The sequence below is a fragment of the Anabas testudineus genome, chromosome 18, assembly GCF_900324465.2.
Source record: "Anabas testudineus chromosome 18, fAnaTes1.2, whole genome shotgun sequence".
Taxonomy (NCBI): domain Eukaryota; kingdom Metazoa; phylum Chordata; class Actinopteri; order Anabantiformes; family Anabantidae; genus Anabas; species Anabas testudineus.
The window spans coordinates 20,679,471-20,704,748 of NC_046627.1; the positions used below are offsets into that span (position 1 = coordinate 20,679,471).

A 25,278-nucleotide genomic window follows, 5' to 3' on the forward strand; every position below is an offset into this window, starting at 1 on the left:
TTCTTTGTGGTGTGTTTTATTTACATATATATGACATCCACTTTCTTGCACACACAAAAAGTACTTTTAGAGAAATATCAAGAAGGTGCTACATTATAATACTGTACCCTCTAGTGAGCACCTCTGTGAAGAGTGTAGAGCGCTCACATATTGTGATGTAGCACTGAGACAAGATGCAAGACAGAGGCGTCTTAACAATGTATCACTATGTCTGTGCATTTTGGTGGAAAGCGGACAAGAAATAAATCACACTGTGTCGTTATTCAAGTTTGCTACAAAAACATCAACCTGGTTCAGATTTAGAGGAGGTGGGGGTGAGGTAGGGAGGAGACAGCAGCTGACAGCAGTGCTCAGATGGAGATGCAGTGACTCACTTTCATTTTGTGGTTTTCTGCACAATCACAAATGAATTAAAACAAATGAATGAAGAAACTAGAAACAGGTCTAAATGTCTTAGTAAATACAAACACACAACTGCATCCATGTTGTATAAATGTCAGTTCAGTCATATCCTCTCTACCAGCAGATGTTACGATTCTTTCTTTCACCTCCCTCTCTCAGTCACACTCACCTCACCTCCCCCCTCTGCAAACCTTTGCTCTGTTTTCCTGCCTTCACTACTACATGACTTTGCAGCACAGATCACTAACACCTGGGAGTCATTTTAATCAGTAAATGATTTTATTATATATTTCTTAGCATTAGATTTGTAATAAAGTGAAGTTTTTTCTAAATGTAATGTTTATTTTAGGACTAGTGTCAACTAGTGAATCAAAGTATTTACTCATGTTTCAGATCATGATGTCTACTAATAACAGAACGTCTGCTTAGTTTCCAGGTTGTTCTGAATCCTAATAAACCACATTTTACTACAGGTGCAGCAAACTGTATGTAAGTGGTACTATGGTGATTAACTGAGTGAGGAACATTTGTATTCAGCTTTGGTTATTGAATAATATACAACATGTTTAAATAGATATAATATAAAATCAGGGATTTCACATAAAACAGAGACAATGCAACAACTGAATTAAATATTTTGATATGCTTAAGTATGATACATTCACACACATGATCTATTTACAAACACGCTCTTCAAACAGACAAAGACATCACATTCACCACAATACAGGAAATATGAAGGGGGTGAGGGCAGTGAACACTACGCAGTATAACATGCACAAATAAACACACAATGTAAAATATATGTTACACTGTTTGAAAAATGAAATGTAATATGTAACAATAATAGATTTAAATAATTAATATTAAGTGTTTTATTTGATTTTGTGTTTGTTTTATTTCTGTCTTATCTTTTCAAACACAGTTCATATTAACAGTAACTGAACAGGAAGTGTGAACACGTTTTCACACAAGTTTTCTGTGGTCAAACTAAATACAGACATATAGTATGTGAGGTCTTTTTTACACAGTTGTCTCTTTTTAGATGCTTCAGTTTTCTCCTCATTCAAAGTGAACAGAGTTCTCAGAAACACAGAGACAGACTCAGCACTAAATGTGACGATGTGATACTTGCTCTGGATGTTGAAGATATTCTGTGAGTACACAACTTTCTCTGTTTGAATAATACAATTGGAGGAAAATATTAATAATGAGAAGAACTGAGAGTCAGGAGTTTGTCCAGTTTCTCAGTTTGGAGGACTGTGGTAACACTCTACTGGACTGCTTAGTTTTCTACATGTACATATATTCACAATCAGTGTATTCAGGCTGAGCTACCATCATGTAGATATGTCAACTATGAGATTTGAAACTTGTGTATAAGTAGAGAGATTATGAGGAGATTTCAAATCTCCTATATTAAGTCATTCCATTCATTTGAAAGTTTGTTTAAAGTGTTTTACCACCAGAGAAATGTGTCATGTTATTTATGAGACAAGAAATTGTAGCTGAAAATCCAGATGAGCTTTCTCTAGAACAGTTTAGATTAGTTTTTCTTTTTGTCAGTTTGATCATTTCTGATGACTCAGCAGGGAACACCTGTGGTGGAAAGTACATAAAGTACAGTTACTCAAGTACTGGACACAGGTACAATATTGGGATACTTGTACTTAAATATAAATCGCATTTATAATTCTATTTATTTCATGTTACTCCTACATCGACCAAAGTGGTTAAGATTAGCTCATCTCTTGGACTCACTTATCTTTACCAGCTGCAACATTAGTGATGTTTCTAGATGGATGTATTATATCACATTAATAGAATCTTATTCTGAATTTGGACAATTTGCATAACAAGTACTAAAAATATTTTTGTTTTTTTCTATTTCATTGCTAAAGGGTCAGTTTCTAGAAAATAAAAATGAAGGATGTTCATGAGTTTGCTAATGAAACTCTCAGAAATAAGGTTTTTGAATTGTTTATCACGTCTAATCTTCTCAATGCCTACATTTATAGTATAATTGAAGTATATTATAATATGATCAGTGAAACATTCAATCCAATAAATGAATCACTACAGTCTTCATCGCCACTTTATATATTAAAATTGACTAATTAGTTTTTGTTGAATAAAGCAGCTGTAGGTGTAAGTTAAGAGAGTTTCTAAGATCAAACCTGTAAAATGGGCTATTTTTATAAATCTGGTTTAAAATGTTAAAGGTTTTTATTGTAGAAAAAATCATAAGTTAATATTTATCTTTTTTTTACTGTAAAGTTTTATTTAGTCATAGAACGTGGGAAGAGTAAATACATTGAACGGGAAATGTTTGTTCCTGTTAGTTTCTGACTTCAACACAACAAAGTGAAAACTGTAGTTGATGTTTTAACAATGAATAGTTAAACCATTCATTGAAACAGTTGTTGTTGTGTTTGAAATGTAGCTCAAGAAGTCATCTCTATCTCTGCTGTTAAAATACATGGAAACTCCAGAAAACCAGTTCATCAGCATTTTCTGTATTTCTAGTACTAAGACTTTACAAGTCTCCTGTTTTTCATGCTGTTACCCAAACACTCTACAAACAATTCTTCACTCATGTTTCTCACATTTACTTCATAGATAAACTGTTTTCATTTCCATTCTTGCTGTGCTGTGATTTCAGTCTAAATACCATTTTTATTGTTCATAAAATCAACAGATATTGTCAATATTTATTCAAACAATGAGTTCAACCTTAAGGATTATATCAAATATGACTATTTGCTGTATATAAGTCCGCAAATGTACCAGTAAATAAGCTAATAATGCAGAACCATAGTCCATGAGGACAGGAGATACAGTAACTTGTGTTTTCACAGAGTTTCTCTTCATTTGCTGCAGTTTAAAGAATTTCTCCCAGAGTCAGTGTTGGATGTGAGGATGGGACACACTTTTCTCTGTGTGCTGCAGTTTTTCTGTGAGTAAATCACTGATTGATGGAACAAATGAGAGAAAATGTTGTAGTGAGGAGAACAGAGGATCAGAGGTTTGTTCACTTTGAACAGAGCACACTTGTTATCAGCTTGGTTGTTTTGTAGGAAGGATCTTTAGAGGACGACTGTGTTAAATCATCAGATACAGTTTGATGTGATTTTTACCACTGATCATTTGTTACATTTAGTCATTAATGAAAGTCCAGTTATTTGCTGTGTTTTCCTCTTGATGTGTTAAGTTTCAGTCTTTATTTCAGTGCTGAACACAATCTTCTCCTCTGGACATGCTCAAGGTCAATGTTCACTTCTCTTCTTCTTATTTAATTAATTATGATTAATCTCTCTCTGTGAGTAAAATAGTTTGTACTGTAAAACTTTATATTCATAATTTTGTAGTTATTTTTTGTTTCTATTGGTTTTAGATGCTGTTTTGACCCTTGAGCCCAACTGGTTCAGTTTTTTTACTGGAGAGTCTGTGACCTTCATATGTGACATGAAGGAAGGAAACGACACTGACTGGAAATACAGATGGAATAAAGACGGTCGAGAGTTTGTTCAGTACAATTCACATAAACGCTTCACATTAAAACCTCTATCTACAAATTACAGTGGTCGATACCACTGTTTTGGTTTCCACAGGAGCTCAAATCAAATAAAAAAAAGTAATATTGTCTCTTTAACTGTATCAGGTGAGTCATCAATGTTTTACCAACAGAACTGATAGTAGTTATGATCCTATTCTTTCAGTGTGTTTTTTCCAAAACAGAAAAACACAAACAGTAAACAGAGTTCATTTGTAGAAATTCATATTAAAATAAGTTTAGAGTTGTATTTTATGTTGATTTACTCTGTTCTATGTCTAAATATTCATGCACATGTAGCAGTGAGTGAGTTGAAATACAGTGTAGGTTGTTGCTAAATGTCGTTTCATTTATCGTCTTTGTCCTGGAAGAAAGTCTTGTATTTAAAACTAAGACTTGATGTGACTTTGACTTTCTGTTGTTGTAAAACACTCTGGTTGCACAGTAATAATACTTGTTATTTATTACAGTGACGTCTACGACTGAAAACTCTTCATTTCCTGTGTCACTGGTCGTTGGGTTGGTTTGTGGCATTTTGCTGATTTTTCTCTTGCTGCTACTTTGTTGCTGCAGAAAGTCAAAAGGTGAAATGTTTTACTTCTTATATTTGATGAGAGTCACAATTGTTGATCAGAGAATTATATTCTTATATATTTACTACAATGAAATTGTATAAAATGTAGTCGAATATTTTAAATAACGTCAAATGTCTTCATCACAGGTTGCTGCTTCATCAGGTTGGTACAACTCTCTTCTCTCTCATTGTGAACAGAACAACAGTACATTACATGTTCCTCATTCAGTCTAATCTATTTCTCATGTGTTGGCGTCCACCAGGTCTCAGAGAACCAATCAGAGCTCTGCTACATGTCACGTGACCAACCAGGACGAAACACAACCCAAAACATATGCTTCTCTTCTCCATGGTCAGTATTAATCCTGATTCATTTTATGATTTAATATTAATAGTCTAATATTATAAAATATCCTAATATTCTAATATAATATCTAATATTTAAATCTCAGGTTTTCTTATGTAGAAAACTGTAAAATTCATATGCATGGATTGATATATTTCAGGCTAACTTTTTTTATTTGATCACTTTTTATTAGATGAAACTTTGTTTTATGAATCCATCAAAGGCTCTGAAGACACTGAAAATGGTACAGTACGGGTGTATACATTAATTAGAAATAACTTTTCTGAACTTTTTTTACTGATCATTATTAAGTTTCAAATCTATATTTGAGATGAATTAATTACAATTTACAATTTTTTTATTTTACATGATGTTTTATGAATTGAATGTTATTGCTCTATTGTTTAAATGCTGGTGGTTAAAACAATAGAATTAATTGTATTACCATTGTAAACTGAGCTTCAAGTGTCAAACGATTTATAATCATTTATTTTGAACTTTATTTACAGGAGAATCAATTCTTTCAGCAGAATGTGAAAATGTTTATTCTGAAGTCAAACCAGGATCATCTTTTGGTAATAATCTAGTAATTATATGACGATTATTTTGGGATTTATCTGTAATGATTTATTTTCAACAGACTGAATTTGGTTGTAAGTGGAGGTATATCAATAAAAATCAGTTTGAATCTTCAATTACTCTCATTTCTTTAACTTCTGTTTTTTCTCCAGATGAATAAAGAAATCTATGTCAACAAACCACTGCAATGGATGACAACTTCAAAATAAAAAATATATCTGTGTTCAGAACTTTAAATTCAGTAACTGTGCTGTTTAAACGTGCTTATAACGGTATTTGGTACAAAACGTTTATTTTTTCCGTTTTTTCATTATATTGTGACCATGATAAATAGATACAGGCTTTTTCTCTGTTTTGAAAAACTATTATTAGATACTGTTTAAATATTCTTTTGACCAGGATTGGATTTTGTGTATTTTTAAAACCTTGGTTTAATGCTTTTGTAAATCAATAAAGTCTTGTTTCCGCAGTAAACTGTCAGAATTGTTTCTGTTAGATTCTCTTCATACAAAAAGTTGTTTGTGTTATAGTTTTCGGTCTCTTATGACAGTTGAAGCCTCCTGACACACCTGCTTTTTTTGAGACTCTTTATAGCAGGGGTCTCAAACTGTTTTTATTTATTTTGTATTTAAAAAAAAGAGAGAGAGATTTGAGAAGATTGGATTTTTTTTAAACAAAACTTTTCTTGTGGAAAATCTGATGCGGCCCAGCTTCACCCAGACTCTGCTTCCTGCGGCCCCCAGGTAAATTGAGTTTGAGACCCCTGATTAATAGAGACGCAAAAGGCACAGCTGTCTCTCTGTCTCAACGTCCCCAAATTGGGGGACTTGGGTGAGATTTTTCACACAATGTGAAACAAGGAACTAAGCACAAAATAATATTGTGAAGCTTCACATCAAATTTAACAGCAGAACCAGGTCTAAAAGAACACGTAAATTTTTTATACATCTACATTTATCTCCAACAGTTAACATCACTGTTTCTTTCTGGGAGAGAAACTACTACAAAAGTGGATGAAAATGTGAGGATAGTGAATTAAACAAGGCACCCCCTATATCTTTTGATTTTCTTTCATTGTAATACAATCATGACTAATTCTGATTCTGATTCTGATTCTGACTACAGTCAAAGACATATTTTGTGTGTTGTTTCTTTGTGGTGTGTTTTATTTACATATATATGACATCCACTTTCTTGCACACACAAAAAGTACTTTTAGAGAAATATCAAGAAGGTGCTACATTATAATACTGTACCCTCTAATGAGCACCTCTGTGAAGAGTGTAGAGCGCTCACATATTGTGATGTAGCACTGAGACAAGATGCAAGACAGAGGCGTCTTAACAATGTATCACTATGTCTGTGCATTTTGGTGGAAAGCGGACAAGAAATAAATCACACTGTGTCGTTATTCAAGTTTGCTACAAAAACATCAACCTGGTTCAGATTTAGAGGAGGTGGGGGGGAGGTAGGGAGGAGACAGCAGCTGACAGCAGTACTCAGATGGAGATGCAGTGACTCACTTTCATTTTGTGGTTTTCTGCACAATCACAAATGAATTAAAACAAATGAATGAAGAAACTAGAAACAGGTCCAAATGTCTTAGTAAATACAAACACACAAATGCCTCCATGTTGTATAAATGTCAGTTCAGTCATATCCTCTCTACCAGCAGATGTTACAAGATTCTTTCTTTCACCTCCCTCTCTCAGTCACACTCACCTCCCCCCTCTGCAAACCTTTGCTCTGTTTTCCTGCCTTCACTACCACATGACTTTGCTGCACAGATCACTAACAACTGGGAGTCATTTTAATGAATAAATGATTTTATTATATATTTCTTCACATTAGTTTTGTAATAAAGTGAAATTTATTCTAAATCTAATGTTTATTTTAGGACTAGTGTCAACTAGTGAACCAGAGTATTTACTCATGTTTCAGATTATGATGTCTACTAATAACAGAACGTCTGCTTAGTTTCCAGGTTGTTCTGAATCCTGATGAACCAGATTTTACTACAGGTGCAGCAAAGTGTATGTGAGGACACGATTGGCTGCTCCTCCTACGGTAGGCGTATCGTATCTCTTCCTGTTGTCGACGCTGACTCGCTTTTCAGTTGCTCTGTTTGTTTCGCTAAATTTAACAAACTTTGAGCTAAATTATAGTGTTAGTGAAAAGCACTACTGGCGTAAGAGTTATAACATACACCTGTGTTGCTTAAGGACCATTCATAAGACTTAATACTCTTGTTTTCTTGTGTTGTGAGGTCTGCTAGCTTAACTCTGTTAGCCATGGCTGCTTCTCCCTCTTCTTCTTCTCCCTCTTCTTCTTCTCCTGCTCTCTCTTGCTCGGTGTGTCATATGTTTAGTTTTTCATCTGCCTCCTTTAGTGAGAAGGGAATTTGTAATAAATGTAGTTCATTTGCAGCTTTGGAGGCGAGGCTGACTGATTTGGAGACTCGGCTCCGCACCGTGGAAAACAAGCCAGCTAGCCAGGTCCCGGTAGCCGGTGTGGAGCCAGCTAGCATAGCTCCTGTTAGCTTAGCTCCTGTTAGCATAGGTCCTGTTAGCATAGGTCCTGTTAGCATAGGTCCTGTTAGCTTAGCTCCTGTTAGCATAGGTCCTGTTAGCTTAGCTCCTGTTAGCATAGGTCCTGTTAGCATAGGTCCTGTTAGCTTAGCTCCTGTTAGCATAGGTCCTGTTAGCTTAGCTCCTGTTAGCTTAGCTCCTGTTAGCATAGGTCCTGTTAGCATAGGTCCTGTTAGCTTAGCTCCTGTTAGCATAGGTCCTGTTAGCTTAGCTCCTGTTAGCTTAGCTCCTGTTAGCTGTCCCCCGGCAGTTCCCGAGCAGCCGGGAAGTCAGGCCGGCTGGGTGACGGTTCGTAGGAAGCATAACCCTAGACACTCGCCCAAGGTTCACCACGACCAGGTTCACGTTTCCAACCGGTTTTCCCCACTCAGCAACACACCTGCTGAGAAACCCACTCTGGTTATTGGCAGCTCCATAGTCAGAAACGTGAAGTTAGACTCCAGCGGCCATAGTTAAGTGTATTCCTGGGGCCAGAGCGGGCGACGTCGAGTCCTATTTAAAACTCCTGTGTAAGGATAAACGTAAATATAGTAAGATAATAATTCACACAGGAGTTAATGACGCCCGATTACGCCAATCGGAAGTCACTAAAATTAATGTTGAATCGGTGTGTAACTTTGCTAAAACGATGTCGGACTCCGTAGTTTTCTCTGGGCCCCTTCCCAATCTGACCAGTGACGACATGTTTCTGCTACATAGACAATTGGAAAACGTTTTGGAGAAAACCTGGTCTGATTAGAAGAGACGGCATCCATCCCACTTTAGATGGTTCGTCTCACCTCTCTAGGAATATGACAGAGTTTATTAGACGACCTGAACCCTGACATGTCAGAGTGGAGCCCAGGACGCAGAGACGCAGTCTTACACACCTCTCTGCAGCTTCCTTACAGCCGTCACCCCCCAAAAACTACCATAACCTTATAGAGACAGTGTCTGCTCCCCGAGTACCTAAATTATTTATATCTAAAACTAACACAAGAGGAGTGATTCATAAAAACCTAATAAAAATAAAGACGACTCCTCTCTTAGAACAAAATAACAAGAAAACAATCAAATGTGGACTGTTAAATATCAGATCTCTCTCGTCTAAATCCCTGTTAGTAAATGATTTGATAACTGACCATCAAATAGACTTATTCTGTCTTACTGAAACCTGGCTGCAGCAGGATGAATATGTCTCTCTGAATGAGTCGACCCCCTCAAGTCATGTTAATTATCATGTTCCTAGAAGCACAGGTCGGGGTGGAGGAGTAGCAGCAATCTTCCACTCAAGTTTGTTAATTAACCCCAGACCTAAACATAGTTTGAATTCATTTGAGAGCCTCACTCTTAGCCTCTCTGATCCAAACTGGAAAAATCAAAAACCAGTCCTGTTTGTTATTGTGTACCGTCCTCCTGTCCCTTACTCTGAGTTTTTAACTGAATTCTCAGAGTATCTATCTGATTTAGTTCTTAGTGCAGATAAAGTCATTATAGTGGGTGACTTTAATATCCATGTAGATGTTGATGATAACTGCCTCAACACTGCATTTAATTCACTATTAGACTCCATTGGTTTTACCCAAAATGTAAATAAACCCACTCACTGTTTTAATCACACCCTTGATCTTATTCTGACATACGGTGTGGAAGTTGATCAGTTAATAGTTTTTCCCCAAAACCCTCTTTTATCTGACCATTTCTTAATTACATTTGAATTTACAGTACCAGACTTTACTAAACCTACAGATAAGATTCTCTACAGTAGATGTTTATGTGAAAATGCTGTTGACAAATTTAAGGAACTGATTCCATCTTTTATTTCAGAGCCATGTACCAACACAGAGGAAGGCAGTTATTTCAATGTTACTCCAGCACAATTGGACTATCTTGTTAATAGTACTGGTGCTTCACTTGGAACAATACTTGATACTGTTGCTCCTCTGAAAAAGAAACTAGTGAGTCAGAGGAAGTTAGTTCCATGGTACAATTCACAAATCCGTAGCTTAAAGCAGAAATCACGTAAGTTGGAAAGGAGGTGGCGTTCCACCAATTTACATGAATATTGCCTAGCCTGGAAAGATAGTTTAATAATATATAAAAAAGCCCTCTGTAAAGCTAGAACTTCATATTACTCCTCATTAATAGAGGCAAATAATAACAACCCTAGGTTTCTTTTCAGCACTGTAGCCAGGCTGACAAAGAGTCATAGCTCGGTTGACCCTAGTATTCCCTCAACTCTCAGCAGCAATGACTTCATGAATTTCTTTAAAAATAAAATCATAACTATTAGAGAAAAAAATGATCAGATCATCCCTGCATATAGCATGGATTGTACAACAACTCTAGATCCACGCTCGTACTTAGACTGCTTCCTCCCCGTAGATCATTCTGAATTAATTTCAGTAATTAATTCCTCTAAACCATCAACATGTCTCTTAGATCCCATCCCGACTAGACTCCTCAAGGATGTCTTACCTTTGATCAGCGCGTCCATATTAGATCAGATCAATCTGTCTTTACAAATAGGCTACGTACCACAGGCTTTTAAGGTTGCTGTAGTCAAGCCCCTACTCAAAAAGCCTACTCTCTAAAATCCTTGAGAAGATAGTTTCTAAGCAATTGTACGACCACCTGCGTAGCAATAACTTGTATGAAGATTTCCAGTCAGGATTTAGAGTACATCATAGTACAGAAACAGCACTGGTAAAGGTCACTAATGATCTTCTACTAGCATCAGACAATGGTCTACTCTCTATACTCGTCATGTTAGATCTTAGTGCTGCATTCGACACTATAGATCACAACATTTTATTACACAGACTGGAACATGTCATTGGAATCAAAGGAACAGCACTAGGGTGGTTTAAATCGTATCTATCGGATAGATTTCAGTTTGTACACGTTAATGATGAGTCTTCCATGCACAGCAAAGTCAGCTATGGAGTTCCACAGGGATCTGTGCTTGGACCGATTCTTTTCACTTTATATATGTCCCCTTTAGGCAATATTATTAGGAAACACTCCAATTTCCATTGTTATGCAGATGATACCCAGCTATATTTATCTATGAAACCAGGAGAAACTAATCAATTAGTCAAACTTCAGGAATGCTTAAAAGACATAAAGACCTGGATGTCCTCCAATTTCCTTCTCCTAAATCCGGACAAGACAGAGGTTATACTGTTTGGGCCTAAAAATCTCAGAGACACTATGTCTAAACACATTCTCACCATTGATGACTTAGTTCTGGCCTCAAGTAATACTGTAAGAAACCTCAGAGTTATCTTTGATCAGGATATCTCCTTCACTTCATACATCAAAGAAATCTCTAGAACTGCCTTTTTTCACCTAAGAAACATTGCTAAAATTAGGAGCATCCTGTCCCAAAGTGATGCTGAAAAACTAGTCCATGCATTTGTTACTTCCAGACTTGACTATTGTAATTCCTTATTAATAGGATGTCCCAATAACTCATTAAAGAGCCTCCAGTTAATCCAAAATGCTGCAGCCAGAGTTCTGACTGGAATTAGCAAGAGAGATCATATTTCTCCTACATTAGCTTCTCTCCATTGGCTCCCTGTTAAATCCAGAATTGAATTTAAAATTCTTCTCCTAACTTATAAATCCCTTAATAATCAGGCTCCATCTTATCTTAAAGACCTCATAGTTCCTTATCTTCCAAGCAGAACTCTCCGTTCTCAGACTGCAGGTTTTCTTGTGGTTCCTAGAGTTTCCAAATGTAGAATGGGAGGCAGAGCCTTTAGCTACCAAGCCCCTCTCCTGTGGAACCAGCTCCCAGTTCAGGTTCGGGAGGCAGACACCGTCTCTACATTTAAGACTAGACTTAAAACTTTCCTTTTTTATAAAGCTTATAGTTAGAGATGGATCAGGTGACTCTGAACCATCTCTTAGTTATGCTGATATAGGTTATTCTGCTGGGGCAACTCTATTGATAAACTGAGATCCTCTCCTCTCTCCTTTCTCCTGTATCAATGCAAATGCCACCATTTTATGTCATTTACTTTGTGTCTTCTCTCTCTTTTAGTTGTGTTTCCTCCTCTCTGTCTCCCTCTCTCTGTACTTTTCTGCAGGTATCCTCGGCCTGGAGCTGTACATCTCCAGAATCCAGTTCATCTGCCCAATGTTCTTGATGCTTGTTGTTGTCTTTATTGCCTGCTGTTCTTTTCTCTCTTCTCTTTCCACTCACCCCAACCGGTCGAGGCAGATGGCCGCCCACTATGAGCCTGGTTCTGCTGGAGGTTTCTTCCTCTAAAGGGAAATGGGATTGTTGGGTTTTCTCTATAATTTTTTGTATAAATATTTTCTGTAAGGTCTTAAACCTTACACTGTAAAGTGCCTTGAGATAACTTCTGTTGTAAATTGGCGCTATACAAATAAAATTGAATTGAATTGAATTGATTTGGTACTATGGTGATTAACTGAGTGAGGAACATTTGTATTCAGCTTTTGTTATTGAATAATATACAATAATATACATGTTTAAATAGATATAATATAAAATCCGGGATTTCACATAAAACAGAGACAATGCAACAAGTGAATTAAATATTTTGATATACATATGTATGATACATTCACACACAAGATCTATTTACAAACACGCTCTTCAAACATACACAGACATCACATTCACCACAATACAGGAAATATGAAGGGGGTGAGGGCAGTGAACACTACGCAGTATAACATGCACAAATAAACACACAATGTAAAATATATGTTACACTGTTTGAAAAATGAAATGTAATATGTAACAATAATACATTTAAATTATTAATATTAAGTGTTTTATTTGATTTTGTGTTTGTTTTATTTAATTCTTTAATATTCTCTCTGTCTCTTCTTTTCAGCTTATATAAACAGTTGCTGAGCAGGAAGTGTGAACATGTTTTCACACAAGTTTTCTGTGGTCAAACTAAATACAGACATATAGTATGTGAGGTTTTTTTCCACAGTTGTCTCTTTTCAGATACAGTTTTCTCCTGATTGAAAGAGAACAGAGTTCTCTGAAACACAGAGACAGACTCAGTACTAAATGTGACGATGTGATACTTGCTCTGGATGCTGAAGATATTCTGTGAGTACACGACTTTCTCTGTTTGAATGATACAATTGAAGGAAAATATTAATAGTGAGAAGAGCAGAGAGTCAGGAGTTTGTCCAGTTTCTCAGTTTGGAGGACTGTGGTAACACTCTACTGGACTGCTTAGTTTTCTACATGTACATATATTCACAATCAGTGTATTCAGGCTGAGCTATAATCATGTAGATATGTCAACTATGAGATTAGAAACTTGTGTATATGTAGAGAGATTATGAGGAGACTTCAAATCTCATATATTATTTTCCATTCATTTGAAAGTGTTGAAAGTGAAGAGAAATGTGTCATGTTATTTCTAAGACAAGAAATTATAGCTGAAAATCCAGATGAGCTTTCTCTAGAACAGTTTAGATTAGTTTTTCTTTTTGTCAGTTTGATCATTTCTGATGACTCAGCGGGGAACACCTGTGGTGGAAAGTACATAAAGTACATTTACTCAAGTACTGAACTCGGGTACGATATTGGGATACTTGTACTTAAATATAATATTTCTATTTCATGTTACTCCTACATCGACCAAAGTGGTTAAAATTAGCTCCATCTTTACCAGCTGCAAACATTAGTGATGTTTCCAGGTGGCTGTATTATATCACATTAATAATGGGACAATTTGCATAACGAGTACTAAAGATATTTTTGTTTTTTCTATTTTCTTTTATCAATGATTTTAAAAACTTTCTTTACCAGTTTATTGCAGTTAATAGTATACATGTGAAATATGTTCTCCTTTTAATTCATTAGTTTGGTTTCACTGGAGTGAAGCCAAACAAACCATCACTACAGTCTTCATCACCACTTTATTTATTAAAATTGACTAATTAGTTTTTGTTGAGTAAAGCAGCTGTAGGTGGAAGTTAAGAGAGTTTCTGAGATCGAACCTGTAAAATGGGCTATTTTTATAAATCTGGTGTAAAAGGTTAAAGGTTTTTACTGTAGAACAAATTATATAGTTAATATTTATCTGTTTTTTTACTGTAAATCTAAAGTTTTATTTGGTCATAGAACGTGGGAAGAGTAAATATATTAAATGGGAAATTTTTGTTCCTGTTAGTTTCTGACTTCAAGTGAAAACTGTAGTTAATGGTTTAACCATGATGTTATTGAAACAGTTGTTGTTGTGTTTGAAATGTAGCTCAAGAAGTCATATCTGTCTGCTGTTAAAATATATGGAAAATCCAGAAAACCAGTTCATCATCATTTTCTGTATTTCTAGTACAAAAACTGTACAAGTCTCCTGTTTTCCATGCTGTTATCCAAGCACTCTACTAACAATGTTCATCACTCATGTTTCTCATATTTACTTCACATATGAACTAACTTGTGTTTTCACAGAGTTTCTCTTCATTTGCTGCAGTTTGGTTAATTTCTCCGAGAGTCGGTGTTGGATGTGAGGATGGGACACACTTTTCTCTGTGTGCTGCAGTTTTTCTGTGAGTAAATCACTGATTGATGGAACAAATGAGAGAAAATGTTGTAGTGAGGAGAACAGAGGATCAGAGGTTTGTTCACTTTGAACAGAGCACACTTGTTATCAGCTTGGTTGTTTTGTAGGAAGGATCTTTAGAGGACGACTGTGTTAAATCATCAGATACAGTTTGATGTGATTTTTACCACTGATCATTTGTTACATTTAGTCATTAATGAAAGTCCAGTTGTTTGCTGTGTTTTCCTCTTAATGTGCTAAGTTTCAGTCTTTATTTCAGTGCTGAACACAATCTTCCCTTCTGGACATGCTCAAGGTCAATGTTCACTTCTCTTCTTCTTATTTAATTAATTATGATTAATCTCTCCCTGTGAGTAAAATAGTTTGTACTGTAATACTTTATATTCATAACTTTGTAGTTATTTTTTAGTTTCTATTGGTTTTAGATGCTGTTTTGACCCTTGAGCCCAACTGGTCCAGTTTTTTTACTGGACAGTCTGTGACCTTCATCTGTGACATGAGGGAAGGAAAAGACACTGACTGGAAATACAGATGGAATAAAGACGGTCGAGAGTTTGTTCAGTACAATTCACATAAACGCTTCACATTACAACTTCTATCTACAAGTTACAGTGGTCAATACCACTGTTTTGGTTTCCACAGGAGCTCAAATCAAATAAAAAAAAGTAATATTGTCTCTTTAACTGTATCAGGTGAGTCATCAATGTTTTACCAACAGAACTGATAGTATTTATGATCTTATTCTTTCAGTGTGTTTTGTCTAATTGTCTGATTTTAAATTATTTCAAAATATATTTTAATTTCACTGTGTAAAGATTTTTTTTTTCTCAGAAACTTTGACCAGAATTACTTGATAGTTTCAACACATGGTGCATGTTGGTGCACTGTAATCTAAAACTGCTGTAGTACTGACTGTAGGCTTTGAAAGATAAAAAAAATGTAAAATATGTGGAAGGATTCCAATAGTAGAGTCTGTTGCATGACTTGTATCTAACTTATAAGTCACTTTGGAGAAAAGTGTCTGTCAAATGACAAAGTAAATTTAAATGACTTTAAAGTAATTTCCATCTGAATAATTTACATGTTTTGTCATATTTTATCAACAGATAAACCCAAAGCCAAACTTACAACAACAATCATACCAGTATGGGGCAGTGTGACTCTAAGCTGCTCTGTGAATCCATCATCTGGTTGGAAATATTACTGGTACAGAGGAGATCAATCCACTGAACTCCTGATCAGACAAGATGATGTTTTCAAGTCAAATGGACAAATCAGTGTCTCACAGGAAGGACAGTACTGGTGCAGAGGAGGAAGAGGAGAACCAGTTTACTACTCCCAGTACAGTCAGTCAGTTACAATTAACAAACTGGGTGAGTTTGACAAGAAGATTTGAAACTCACAATGTAGAATAGAAATCTGTCTGAATACAATTTAACATCTTTGTTGTTCTTGTAAATTGTTGAACATCAACAGTCTCAAACAGGGTGGTTGTGACTCTGAATCCCAACTGGTCTGAGATCTACCATGGAGAAATATTATTTTTTATTGTAATCTGATATTTGGTGATTTAAGTTAAACTGACTGAACCTGAAAGTTGTTCTCATATTTACATTAAAACCTACACATTTCATGATTTAAGTTGTTTATTTCATTATTTTAAATCGAAACAGCTATACCCAAAGCCAAAGTGACAGCAGGTCCAACAATCATACCAGTAGGAGGCAGAGTGACACTGAGCTGCTCTGTGGACGACTCTGATGGTTGGAAATATGACTGGTTCAGACGAACCTCAAACTCTAATGAAGCTCAGGTTGTTGGTGAAGAAAACAGAGATATCAGAGTCTCACAAGGAGGAATCTACAGGTGCAGAGGAAGAAGAGGAAAACCAGTTTACTACACTGATTACAGTGATGAGGTCACTGTTGAGATAACTGGTGAGTTCAGTTCCTGTGTTTCTAATATTTCAACACATCTGTCAGGACATTTTACACCAATCAAATTAATTCAGTTAATTCAATATTTCTATTTGTGTCTCTCAGTTTCCACTTCTGTCTCTGTGACTCTACAACCTGACTGGTCTCAGATCTTCAGTGGAGAGAAGATCACTGTCAGATGTGAGATCCAGGGAGGTGGAGACACTGAGTGGGATTATGAATGGAAAACACCTCAGTCAACTTCACATCAGACACATGTTAATTACTGGACTCTCAGTGTTTCTGAGTCCAGCAGTGGAAACTACATGTGTAGGGGCAGAAACAGAAGAGACTCCTATTCTTCAACACAGTGGAGTAAAACCTTCACACTGACTGTATCAGGTCAGTTCGATATTTTTATATATTCTGAAATACAATACTTCACATTTACAATTAGAATTTGTAGTAGTTTTCTTTGTATTCATTGTATATAATATATAACGCCACATTGAACTCTTACTTACTTACTTGTTGTGTTCCCTTATTCTAAAATGTGCTGTAAAGGCTACAGGCAAACCAGTGAATCATGGGACTAATAGAAATGTATCAGTCTATCTTGGTTTAAATCTGAATCTATTTGGGAGCTGGAAGTGAGGTTTCCCTGCTACACTTTTAAAAAACTGTTTGATGTTTAATATCAGCAGCAAATGAATTAGTCAATATAGTGAAGTCAATGAAATGTGGGGAAAGTCTTATTCTAACATTTCTATGTTTGTTTTTACATTGAACTAAACAGCAAATAGACCCAGAGCCTCACTGAGAGCAGACAGTGAAGTCATACCAGCAGGAGGCAGAGTGACACTGAGCTGCTCTGTGGACGAGTCTGAGGGCTGGAAATACTGGTTCAGACGTAACTCAGGGTCTTGGTCATCAGAGAACAGAGTTTCAGAAGGAGGCGTCTATTACTGCACAGGAGGAAGAGGAAACCCAGTTTACTACACAGAGAACAGTAATGAAGTTACTATTAATAAAACAGGTGATATTATTTTTCTATTACTGTATTAATTAGTGATTCTCATCAGAATAAGACCTGAAAATAGATGTTTGTAGATTTTAGGTGGGATTGTCTTTGTGTTTTTAGTGGACAGATGTCAAAGAGTGAGAGTCAGAGTTATCAGATGATACTTTCTCCTCCACTTGTTCTCCACAAAACTTCATGATAACAGTTCATAAATGAGTCAAACTCTCATTTGACATCTTATAAATCTTTGAATTATTGTTTATTGATTTGCTGATACAGTAGATATTAGATAGAAAACTGTTTCCATGTCAACAGTTTCCATCAGGCCCACTGTGACTCTGGATCCCAACTGGTCTCTGATCTACACTGGTGAAACAATCACTGTCAGATGTTGGATCCAGAACCATGAACGTACTCAGTGGACGTATGAATGGAGACCAACAAACCTGAACACATATCCAACACAAAGTGAATACAGGATCTACAGAGCTGCTGAGTCCCACAGTGGAGACTACAGTTGTCGGGGCAGAGGAGACTATTTGTTAACAGAGTGGAGCAGAGTCATCAAACTGACTGTGTCACGTAAGTAGGACAATGAAGAAAATAATGAAAATTATCTTTAATTTAATTTAAAACTTCTCTTCATGTTTACTACAAGAATAAAGATAAATTTAAGGGGGGTCGGTTGTGTGGAAGGTTCTGACTCTCTGTCATGATGTGGTTTGGTTTTGGCTCATGAGGTAGCTCAGATAGCTCTGATTATAGATCAGTGTTAGACACTTTTTCTGGACTCAAGTCCAGAATCTCAGACAAGTCCAGTTTCCACAGAGCACTGAACTTCGAGAGAGTTTTTTTTTACTGAGGTTAAATAAACCTGAAAAAAACTGATAAGTAATGGATGATGCATCTGTAGTTAATCACATCAAATCACAACAAATAAACAGGAAATTAAAATACGACCCATGTTTCCATTTAATAAGTATCTAATTAATTATTTATTTAACACATGAAAGAAAATATTTCATGATACAGATCAGTGATAATATGAATAATTTGTGCATCCATGATACAATGAGTTCAGCCATATTTAGTTTTAGTCATTTTCATTAATTTATTTTAGAACATTATTCAGATTTATGAAGACACTAATGCTTTTTTATGTCTCTGTTCTAAAATAAACAGCAACTAAACCAGAAGCTGAACTGAACGCTGACATAAAAGTCATTCCAGTAGGGGGCAGTGTGACTCTGAGCTGCTCTGTGAATCCATCATCTGGTTGGAAATATTACTGGTACAGAGGAGATCAATCCACTGAACTCCTGATCAGACAAGATGATGTTTTCAAGTCAAATGGACAAATCAGTGTCTCAAAGGAAGGACAGTACTGGTGCAGAGGAGGAAGAGGAGAACCAGTTTACTACTCCCAGTACAGCCAGTCAGTAAGAATTAACACACTGGGTGAGTTTGACAAGGAGATTTAAAACTCACAATGTAGAATAGAAATCTGTCTGAATACAACTTAACATCTTTGTTGTTCTTGTAAATTGTTGAACATGAACAGTCTCAAACAGGGTGGTTGTGACTCTGAATCCCAACTGGTCTGAGATCTACCATGGAGAGATGATCACTGTCAGATGTGAGATTCAGGGAGGAAACACTTCGTGGGAATATGAATGGAAAACAACCAGCTCCATCAAACCTTCAAATCAAAATGAATTCAGGATTAGTTCTGCTTCTTCATCACACAGTGGAAACTACAGGTGTAAAGGCAGAAGGAAAAATGCTCAATATAAAACAACAGAGTGGAGTGATTTCATCAAACTGACAGTGAACAACAGTAAGTCAAGTTATATGTCATTCAAACTGAAAATGTTGATGATTTAATCTAAAGTGACAAGTTACAAGTGAGGTACAAAGTTCAACAAGAACAAATGTTTCAGTTTTGTTAATAAACATTTAGATTTTCCATAGTTAGACCATCTTAAAGTTTCTAATACCTATTACAAGATTATTCAAGTTCAGATAAATTGAATTTAATGTTTCACAGTAGACATAACATGTGGTGATACAGAGAAAACCTGTTTCCAACAGATAAACCCCAGTCTTTCCTCAGTGTGTCTCCATCCTGGCTGAGTCCTGGAGCCTCAGTAACTCTGAAGTGTGAGGTTGAACATCCATCTGCAGGATGGAGGTTCTACTGGTATAAGACTGTTCCCAAACTGTCAGACAGACTCTACAGATATGAGCTGCTACCTGGTAGTGACAGTGGCACTGAAGAGGATTCTTACATGGTTCATGGACAGACACACACAGCAGGATATGTGTGTAGAGCTGGAAGAGGAGAACCAGTGTTTTACACTGAACACAGCAAACCAACGTTTGTCTGGTCTGGAGGTCAGTTTGTTCCTTTGTTCCTTTCCTTTCATCTTTATCTTCCAGTTATTTGTCTGTGACCAACATGTAAAATCTATGTCAGCAAAGTAATGAACTTTGTAAAGCTGAAGAAATCTCCAGGTGTCCTGTTGACTTATGATATTAATAAGAATGAGAAATCTTTTGAAGTTCTTGTTTAGCTCTGTATAAGTCACAACATGTGTGTGTACAACATGTTTTGTGTTTCAGATTTTCCTCCATCAGCGTCTCTCACTGTGAGTCCTGACAGAGTTCAACACTTCACCTCTGACTCTGTGTCTCTGAGCTGTGAAGGAAACTCTACTGAGTGGAGAGTGAGGAGGTTTCCTGAGGACAGTTACCTGTCCCTCTGTTCTGACTGGGGGACGATGACTGGATCAACATGTAACATTAGTGGACTGAACAGTTCTGCAGTGTACTGGTGTGAGTCTGGATCAGGACAGTTCACTAATTCAGTCAACATCACTGGACACAGTATGTTGGATTCTTTTCATTTCATTTCTGTATTTACAGCATCTTCTAAATTCAGTTATATCATTTACTTCCATAGAACTGAGTTGTACACAGTGAAGTTTTCAGAGTTTAGTTCATGACTCTGCTACATGGTACAGTAGATTAAATAAAAAGAAGACAGTTCCATACTGTCTCTTATCAATGGTGAAGATCAGGATTAGTCTGAAGATTTAGTGTCAATCATCACATTCAAATCAAGTGTTGGATCATTTATTCCTAGAAACTGTAGAAAAGCTGTTTATGTGTCGAAAAGTAACTTATAGTTTGTAAGTATTAGATTAAATATCAGTAAATAAATGTAGCATCACTCTACGTCAGCTTCTTCTGCAGATGATCTCTGACTGAAACTTGTTACTGTTTGACTGTTTTCTAGATGCAGATATGATCCTGATGAGTCCTGTTCATCCTGTGACTGAGGGACAGTCTGTTTCTCTTGGCTGCAGATTGAAGACAGGACAAAAACTTTCCAACAACGTGTTTTATTATCAAAATGACAAACTTCTCCAAAATGATACCAGAGTGGAGCTGATTATCTCTGCAGTGTCAAAGTCACATGAAGGTTTCTACAAATGTCAACACTCAGGAAAAGAGTCACCACAGAGTTGGATGACAGTAAAGAGTGAGTAAGATTCAAATGATTTATGTATTTTCTTATGTGTAAAATAGATTATTTGAAGTTTCTGACTACAACATAATATTTATTCTTATTGTCTCTGCAGGACATGAAATATTTCCGTGGTCACTGATCGTTGGACTGGTTTGTGGAGTCCTTTCTCTTGTTCTTCTCGTTCTTCTGCTCCTGTTGTGTCGCTTCAGACGGTCCAAGCGTGAGATATTTGTCTTTCTGATATGAGCTGTTTATTTGCTACTTTCTCTTGTATTATTCAGATACATAGATGTGTTTTAAAGTCATAGCATGAAACAGCAGCAGGATTCTTTATGTTTGAAAACTATGTAACAACAAATGTCTTTTTCACAGATTCCTGCTTTATTAGGTCAGTAAACAGTTTCCTCTCTTCTTATATTTAACAGCAGCACTTTCCACCTCTGGATTAAACATATGTATTTATTTCTGTTAAGGTCGATTCAGTCAGAGAGCAGCAGCCCCCCCACCACAAATCACAGGGTCAACCAGAGTGAAAACCAACATAATGACCAGTCCTCTCCTCTCCATGGTCAGTATTTGAACTGATGATGATGATTTAGGTTTCTCTGCTTTACCTTTTTGTGATTTGGATTCTTATTGCTGTTGTTGACTTTGCATTAACTCTTCCTTACAATCAGTTCCTGAGGTGATTTAAACACAACAAGAAATCCACATGTAAAACTGTCAACCTGAACTGAACCTAAACTACCACATAGAAATAATCAAAAAAATATTATTGCTCCACTGTTTTCTTATAGGACACGACTGTAGATGAGAAAAATATGAATATATCTTACAGGCCAGAGTGTGACTTATTAAATTTAAGAAATGAAGACTATGAAATATTAAAGATGTGCTGTCTTTGCACTTGTTCTATTGACAGTATCTTTATTTGAAATATAATTTTTAATTGTATATAAATGTATTTATTAATTTTCCCTGTAGGTGAGGCTCACATCTATGAATCAGTGAACGACTCTGAAAACACTGGAAATGGTACAGTAACAATAGATTCATACTGTATGTTTAGTTAGAAATGTCTGTAATGATTTAATACTAAAACCATCTGTATATTTCAGATGAATCTGATGATGCCACATATTATTTGATTGAACTTAAAACCTTTGGAAAGAAGAAGGGTGAGGACTCCAATTATTAAACAAGAGATCTAATTTAAAGATTTTACAGCCTTCTGTGTCTTAAATGATCGTTATTTTTCTTTGACGATTTCATAGGATTATTTCGGGAAGTACAGTCTCAGAAATCAAAGCTTATGTCACATGGTTAAATATAATTATGGGCCAATATGCAGTTCAGTAAAGTCACCATTCATCGTTACATAAATCAGCTGTATGTTATATGTCTGCTGAACAAACCAATGCTAACATGTTGTTTCTGTTACAGATGACAGTAAGGTGTATGCCCAGATCGACAGAAACAAGAAAGAGAAAGCCAAGGAAAACAAAGGTGGGTAAAGTCTGCGCACTGCATGAAATCCACATTTGCAAATGTTTAAGTCTCTGCCAACAGCACCAATTTGAAGCAGTTTACAAACTGACCCCTTCATCCTGAGCTGTGACAAGACATAATGGAAAAATACACTGCCTGCCCAAAAGAAAAGTCACACTAATATTTTGTTAGACTGCCTATAGCTTTGATTATGGCACACACTCTCAGTGGCATTGTTTTAATAAGCTTCTGCTATGTCACAACATTTATTCCCCTCCAGAGTTGCATTATTTTTTTTGCACATCCCAAAGGTTCTCAATAGGGTTATTCTCTAGACTCTGTGGTGACAATCCATGTGTGAAAATAATGTGTCACACTCCCTGAACCAGTATGTCACAATTTGAGCCAGATGAAACCTGGCATTGTCATCTTAGAATATACCTGGTCAATAATAATAATAACCTGGTCATTCAGTATATTCAGGTAGTCAGCTGACCTCATTCCTTGGTTACATAATGTTGTTGAACCTAGACCTGACCAACTGCAGCAGCCCCAGATCATAGCACTGCCCCCACAGGCTTGTACAGTAGACACTAGGCATGATGGGTGCATCACTTCACCCTCTTCTCTTCTTACCCTGATGTATCCATGACTCTGAAACAGGGTAAATCTAAACTCATCAGACCACATGACCTTCTTCCAGTTTTTATAGTTTCAGTCTTCTTAGATGTTTTCTGTGCTTAATTTATGCCTGTAATTTGACCCTTCTAAAACAGGTTAACATCTTTTCCACAACCACAGCATGTGTCTTCTGACGTGGTTGTTTAAAAACCTGAGAACTGAGAAGTTACTCACTGCATCAGTTAGGGTTAAATAACTGGTTGGTAGCTGACACATAATCATCCATGCAGTAATTATCTAATGGGAGACTCTTACCTCTTACCTGTCTTTTTGTATTACTGTAAGTTTATTTTGTAGAACTGTAATGGAGATATTAATCTGACTACCTGTCAGTTCACTATGTTATCATAGTTAATTATGACAAAAAAAATATTTCAATCAGATCACTTCTGTTCACAGAAAAATCTTCTGCTGCAGCGACAGATGAACCTGTTTATTCCCAAGTCAAACCTGGAACGTCTTTTGGTAAAAATGCTGCCATGTAGCTTATGGTGATGATATATTTGACAAATAATTAGATAAGTTACAACTCATAATAATGTCAGAAAGCATGGTTCCATCTCTGATAACTCCATGTTGTTTCTGTGTTTTTTATCAGGTCTGTAAGGAAAACAAACCAAAGACAAATGATTGACAGTATTTAATAAAACCACTGTGAGCATCTCTGCTAGAAAACATGACAACATGCTCAGTAGTTTGTCCTGTAATGTGTTAATAGATGACACAACAGAACACATCATCACACATGCTCCTAAGATTATGATGTACATATTCTGTTATTTCAGCACAAAGCACAGATTGCTGGATGTTCCAAACAGCAGCTAAATGATCATTTAGTTGTACAGTAGGACAGAGGTGACGGTGCAGAGAGAAGCTTTTTCACACACGTTTACTGTGTATATGTAGTTTGATCTACTACATATCCTGCTGATATATGTACAGTATGTAACTATGTATTTTGTATTTGTATTTTTACCTTTTTACACATATTTCCAGTAGTAAGTTGTTTGTTTTTAATTGCTTTATGTACTAAACACATCCCACAGTCTTTTCCCTCTGACATTATCAAACTTGACAAAAGACAGATTGTTGTTGTGTGAACTGTTCAGAGCAACAAGACATTTGTTCTTTTCATTTCAAATGTCACAAACTAGTCCCGTTCATCTCAGTTATGTGAAGGTAGAAAGCTCCGAGACATTCAGATGAAAAACATGAACAAATACTGAAAAGTGTCTTCATGGTGAGATCCCACTAGGTGTGGATGTAGGGAAAGTGTTGGTAAATCTAGAGGAGATCAGCAGAGATTAGACGTGAAGCACAGCAGGGTTTTTCATGTCCCCACATGAGGTTGAAAATCTGTGTTTTCCATCAGTTCTTCACATACAGGATGTTATGTCAACTGTTCATCTCTCAGTGGCTTCACTTAGTTTGTTCCTGACTCTGCTGTTTTCTTGTGGTGTTTCAGTTTTAAAATCTGATTTCTTCATCTACTTCCTCATTAAAAACAGCACCACCGAAGATAGTTACACTGAAAAGCAGTTTTTAATTCTTGCTCTGTTCTAACTCCACTCTTCATGCAGTATGTGTGTCAGATATGAGACATTCATTGTGTGTGTGTGTAAGTGATTGAATGATTCACTGTAATCTGGATCCAGTCACAATAAAAACCTGATTATTTTTATTTTATCAATATTTATTTGTTTATATTCTTTACAATGTTTCAAGATGACCTATGTACCTATGGACCTATTTGGTCTTTCTCTTCTCCACCTTTCTGGCAGCTCCATCCTCATCATTCTTCTCCTGATATTCTCTGCATCCTTCCTCTAACTGTGCTGTCCCTCTAATCTACTCATTTCTCATCCTTTTCACTCCCACTCGTCTCAAATCTCTTTGTTTTTCTTCAGCACTGCGTTCTGCTCACATGTACCTCAACAGACAAACTGTATTGGCTACAATCTAAACCAGTTTAGTTGAGTTGACAAATCACAGATTTTAGTTTTTATTGTGTTTTAGAAAAGGTCCTGTGAGATCAGGGATTGTGTTTTAC

General features: G+C 36.2%; 2 protein-coding genes across 2 annotated transcripts in view; both read left to right on the forward strand.

Moving 5' to 3' along the window:
• LOC117153013 (basement membrane-specific heparan sulfate proteoglycan core protein-like) overlaps positions 1 to 25,278 on the forward strand; it is a 278,634-nt gene that overhangs the window by 95,891 nt on the left and 157,465 nt on the right. Inside the window, exons 12-17 of the mRNA XM_033326551.1 lie at positions 16,264 to 16,527; positions 16,633 to 16,908; positions 17,303 to 17,542; positions 17,843 to 18,109; positions 18,710 to 18,985; positions 19,089 to 19,354. Of these exons, the coding sequence (XP_033182442.1) occupies positions 16,264 to 16,527; positions 16,633 to 16,908; positions 17,303 to 17,542; positions 17,843 to 18,109; positions 18,710 to 18,985; positions 19,089 to 19,354 (1,589 nt within the window). The remainder of the gene's footprint in view (positions 1 to 16,263; positions 16,528 to 16,632; positions 16,909 to 17,302; positions 17,543 to 17,842; positions 18,110 to 18,709; positions 18,986 to 19,088; positions 19,355 to 25,278) is intronic.
• On the forward strand, positions 19,981 to 24,915 carry LOC113157393. Its single transcript, XM_026352879.1, has 10 exons — positions 19,981 to 20,413; positions 20,826 to 21,071; positions 21,172 to 21,279; positions 21,432 to 21,447; positions 21,533 to 21,627; positions 22,044 to 22,094; positions 22,178 to 22,237; positions 22,503 to 22,565; positions 23,628 to 23,693; positions 23,827 to 24,915. Exons 1-10 carry the CDS (start codon positions 20,119 to 20,121, stop codon positions 23,832 to 23,834), a joined length of 1,008 nt encoding a protein of 335 aa, XP_026208664.1. The 5' UTR covers positions 19,981 to 20,118; the 3' UTR covers positions 23,835 to 24,915.

Coding starts and splice junctions, on each gene's coding strand:
- LOC113157393 (XM_026352879.1), top strand. CDS start 20,119: ATGTGTGTGTACAACATGTTTTGTGTTTCAGATTTTCCTCCATCAGCG. Junction 22,238..22,502: donor AACCTTTGGAAAGAAGAAGG/GTGAGGACTCCA, acceptor TTTCTGTTACAG/ATGACAGTAAGGTGTATGCC. Junction 22,566..23,627: donor GAAAGCCAAGGAAAACAAAG/GTGGGTAAAGTC, acceptor TTCTGTTCACAG/AAAAATCTTCTGCTGCAGCG.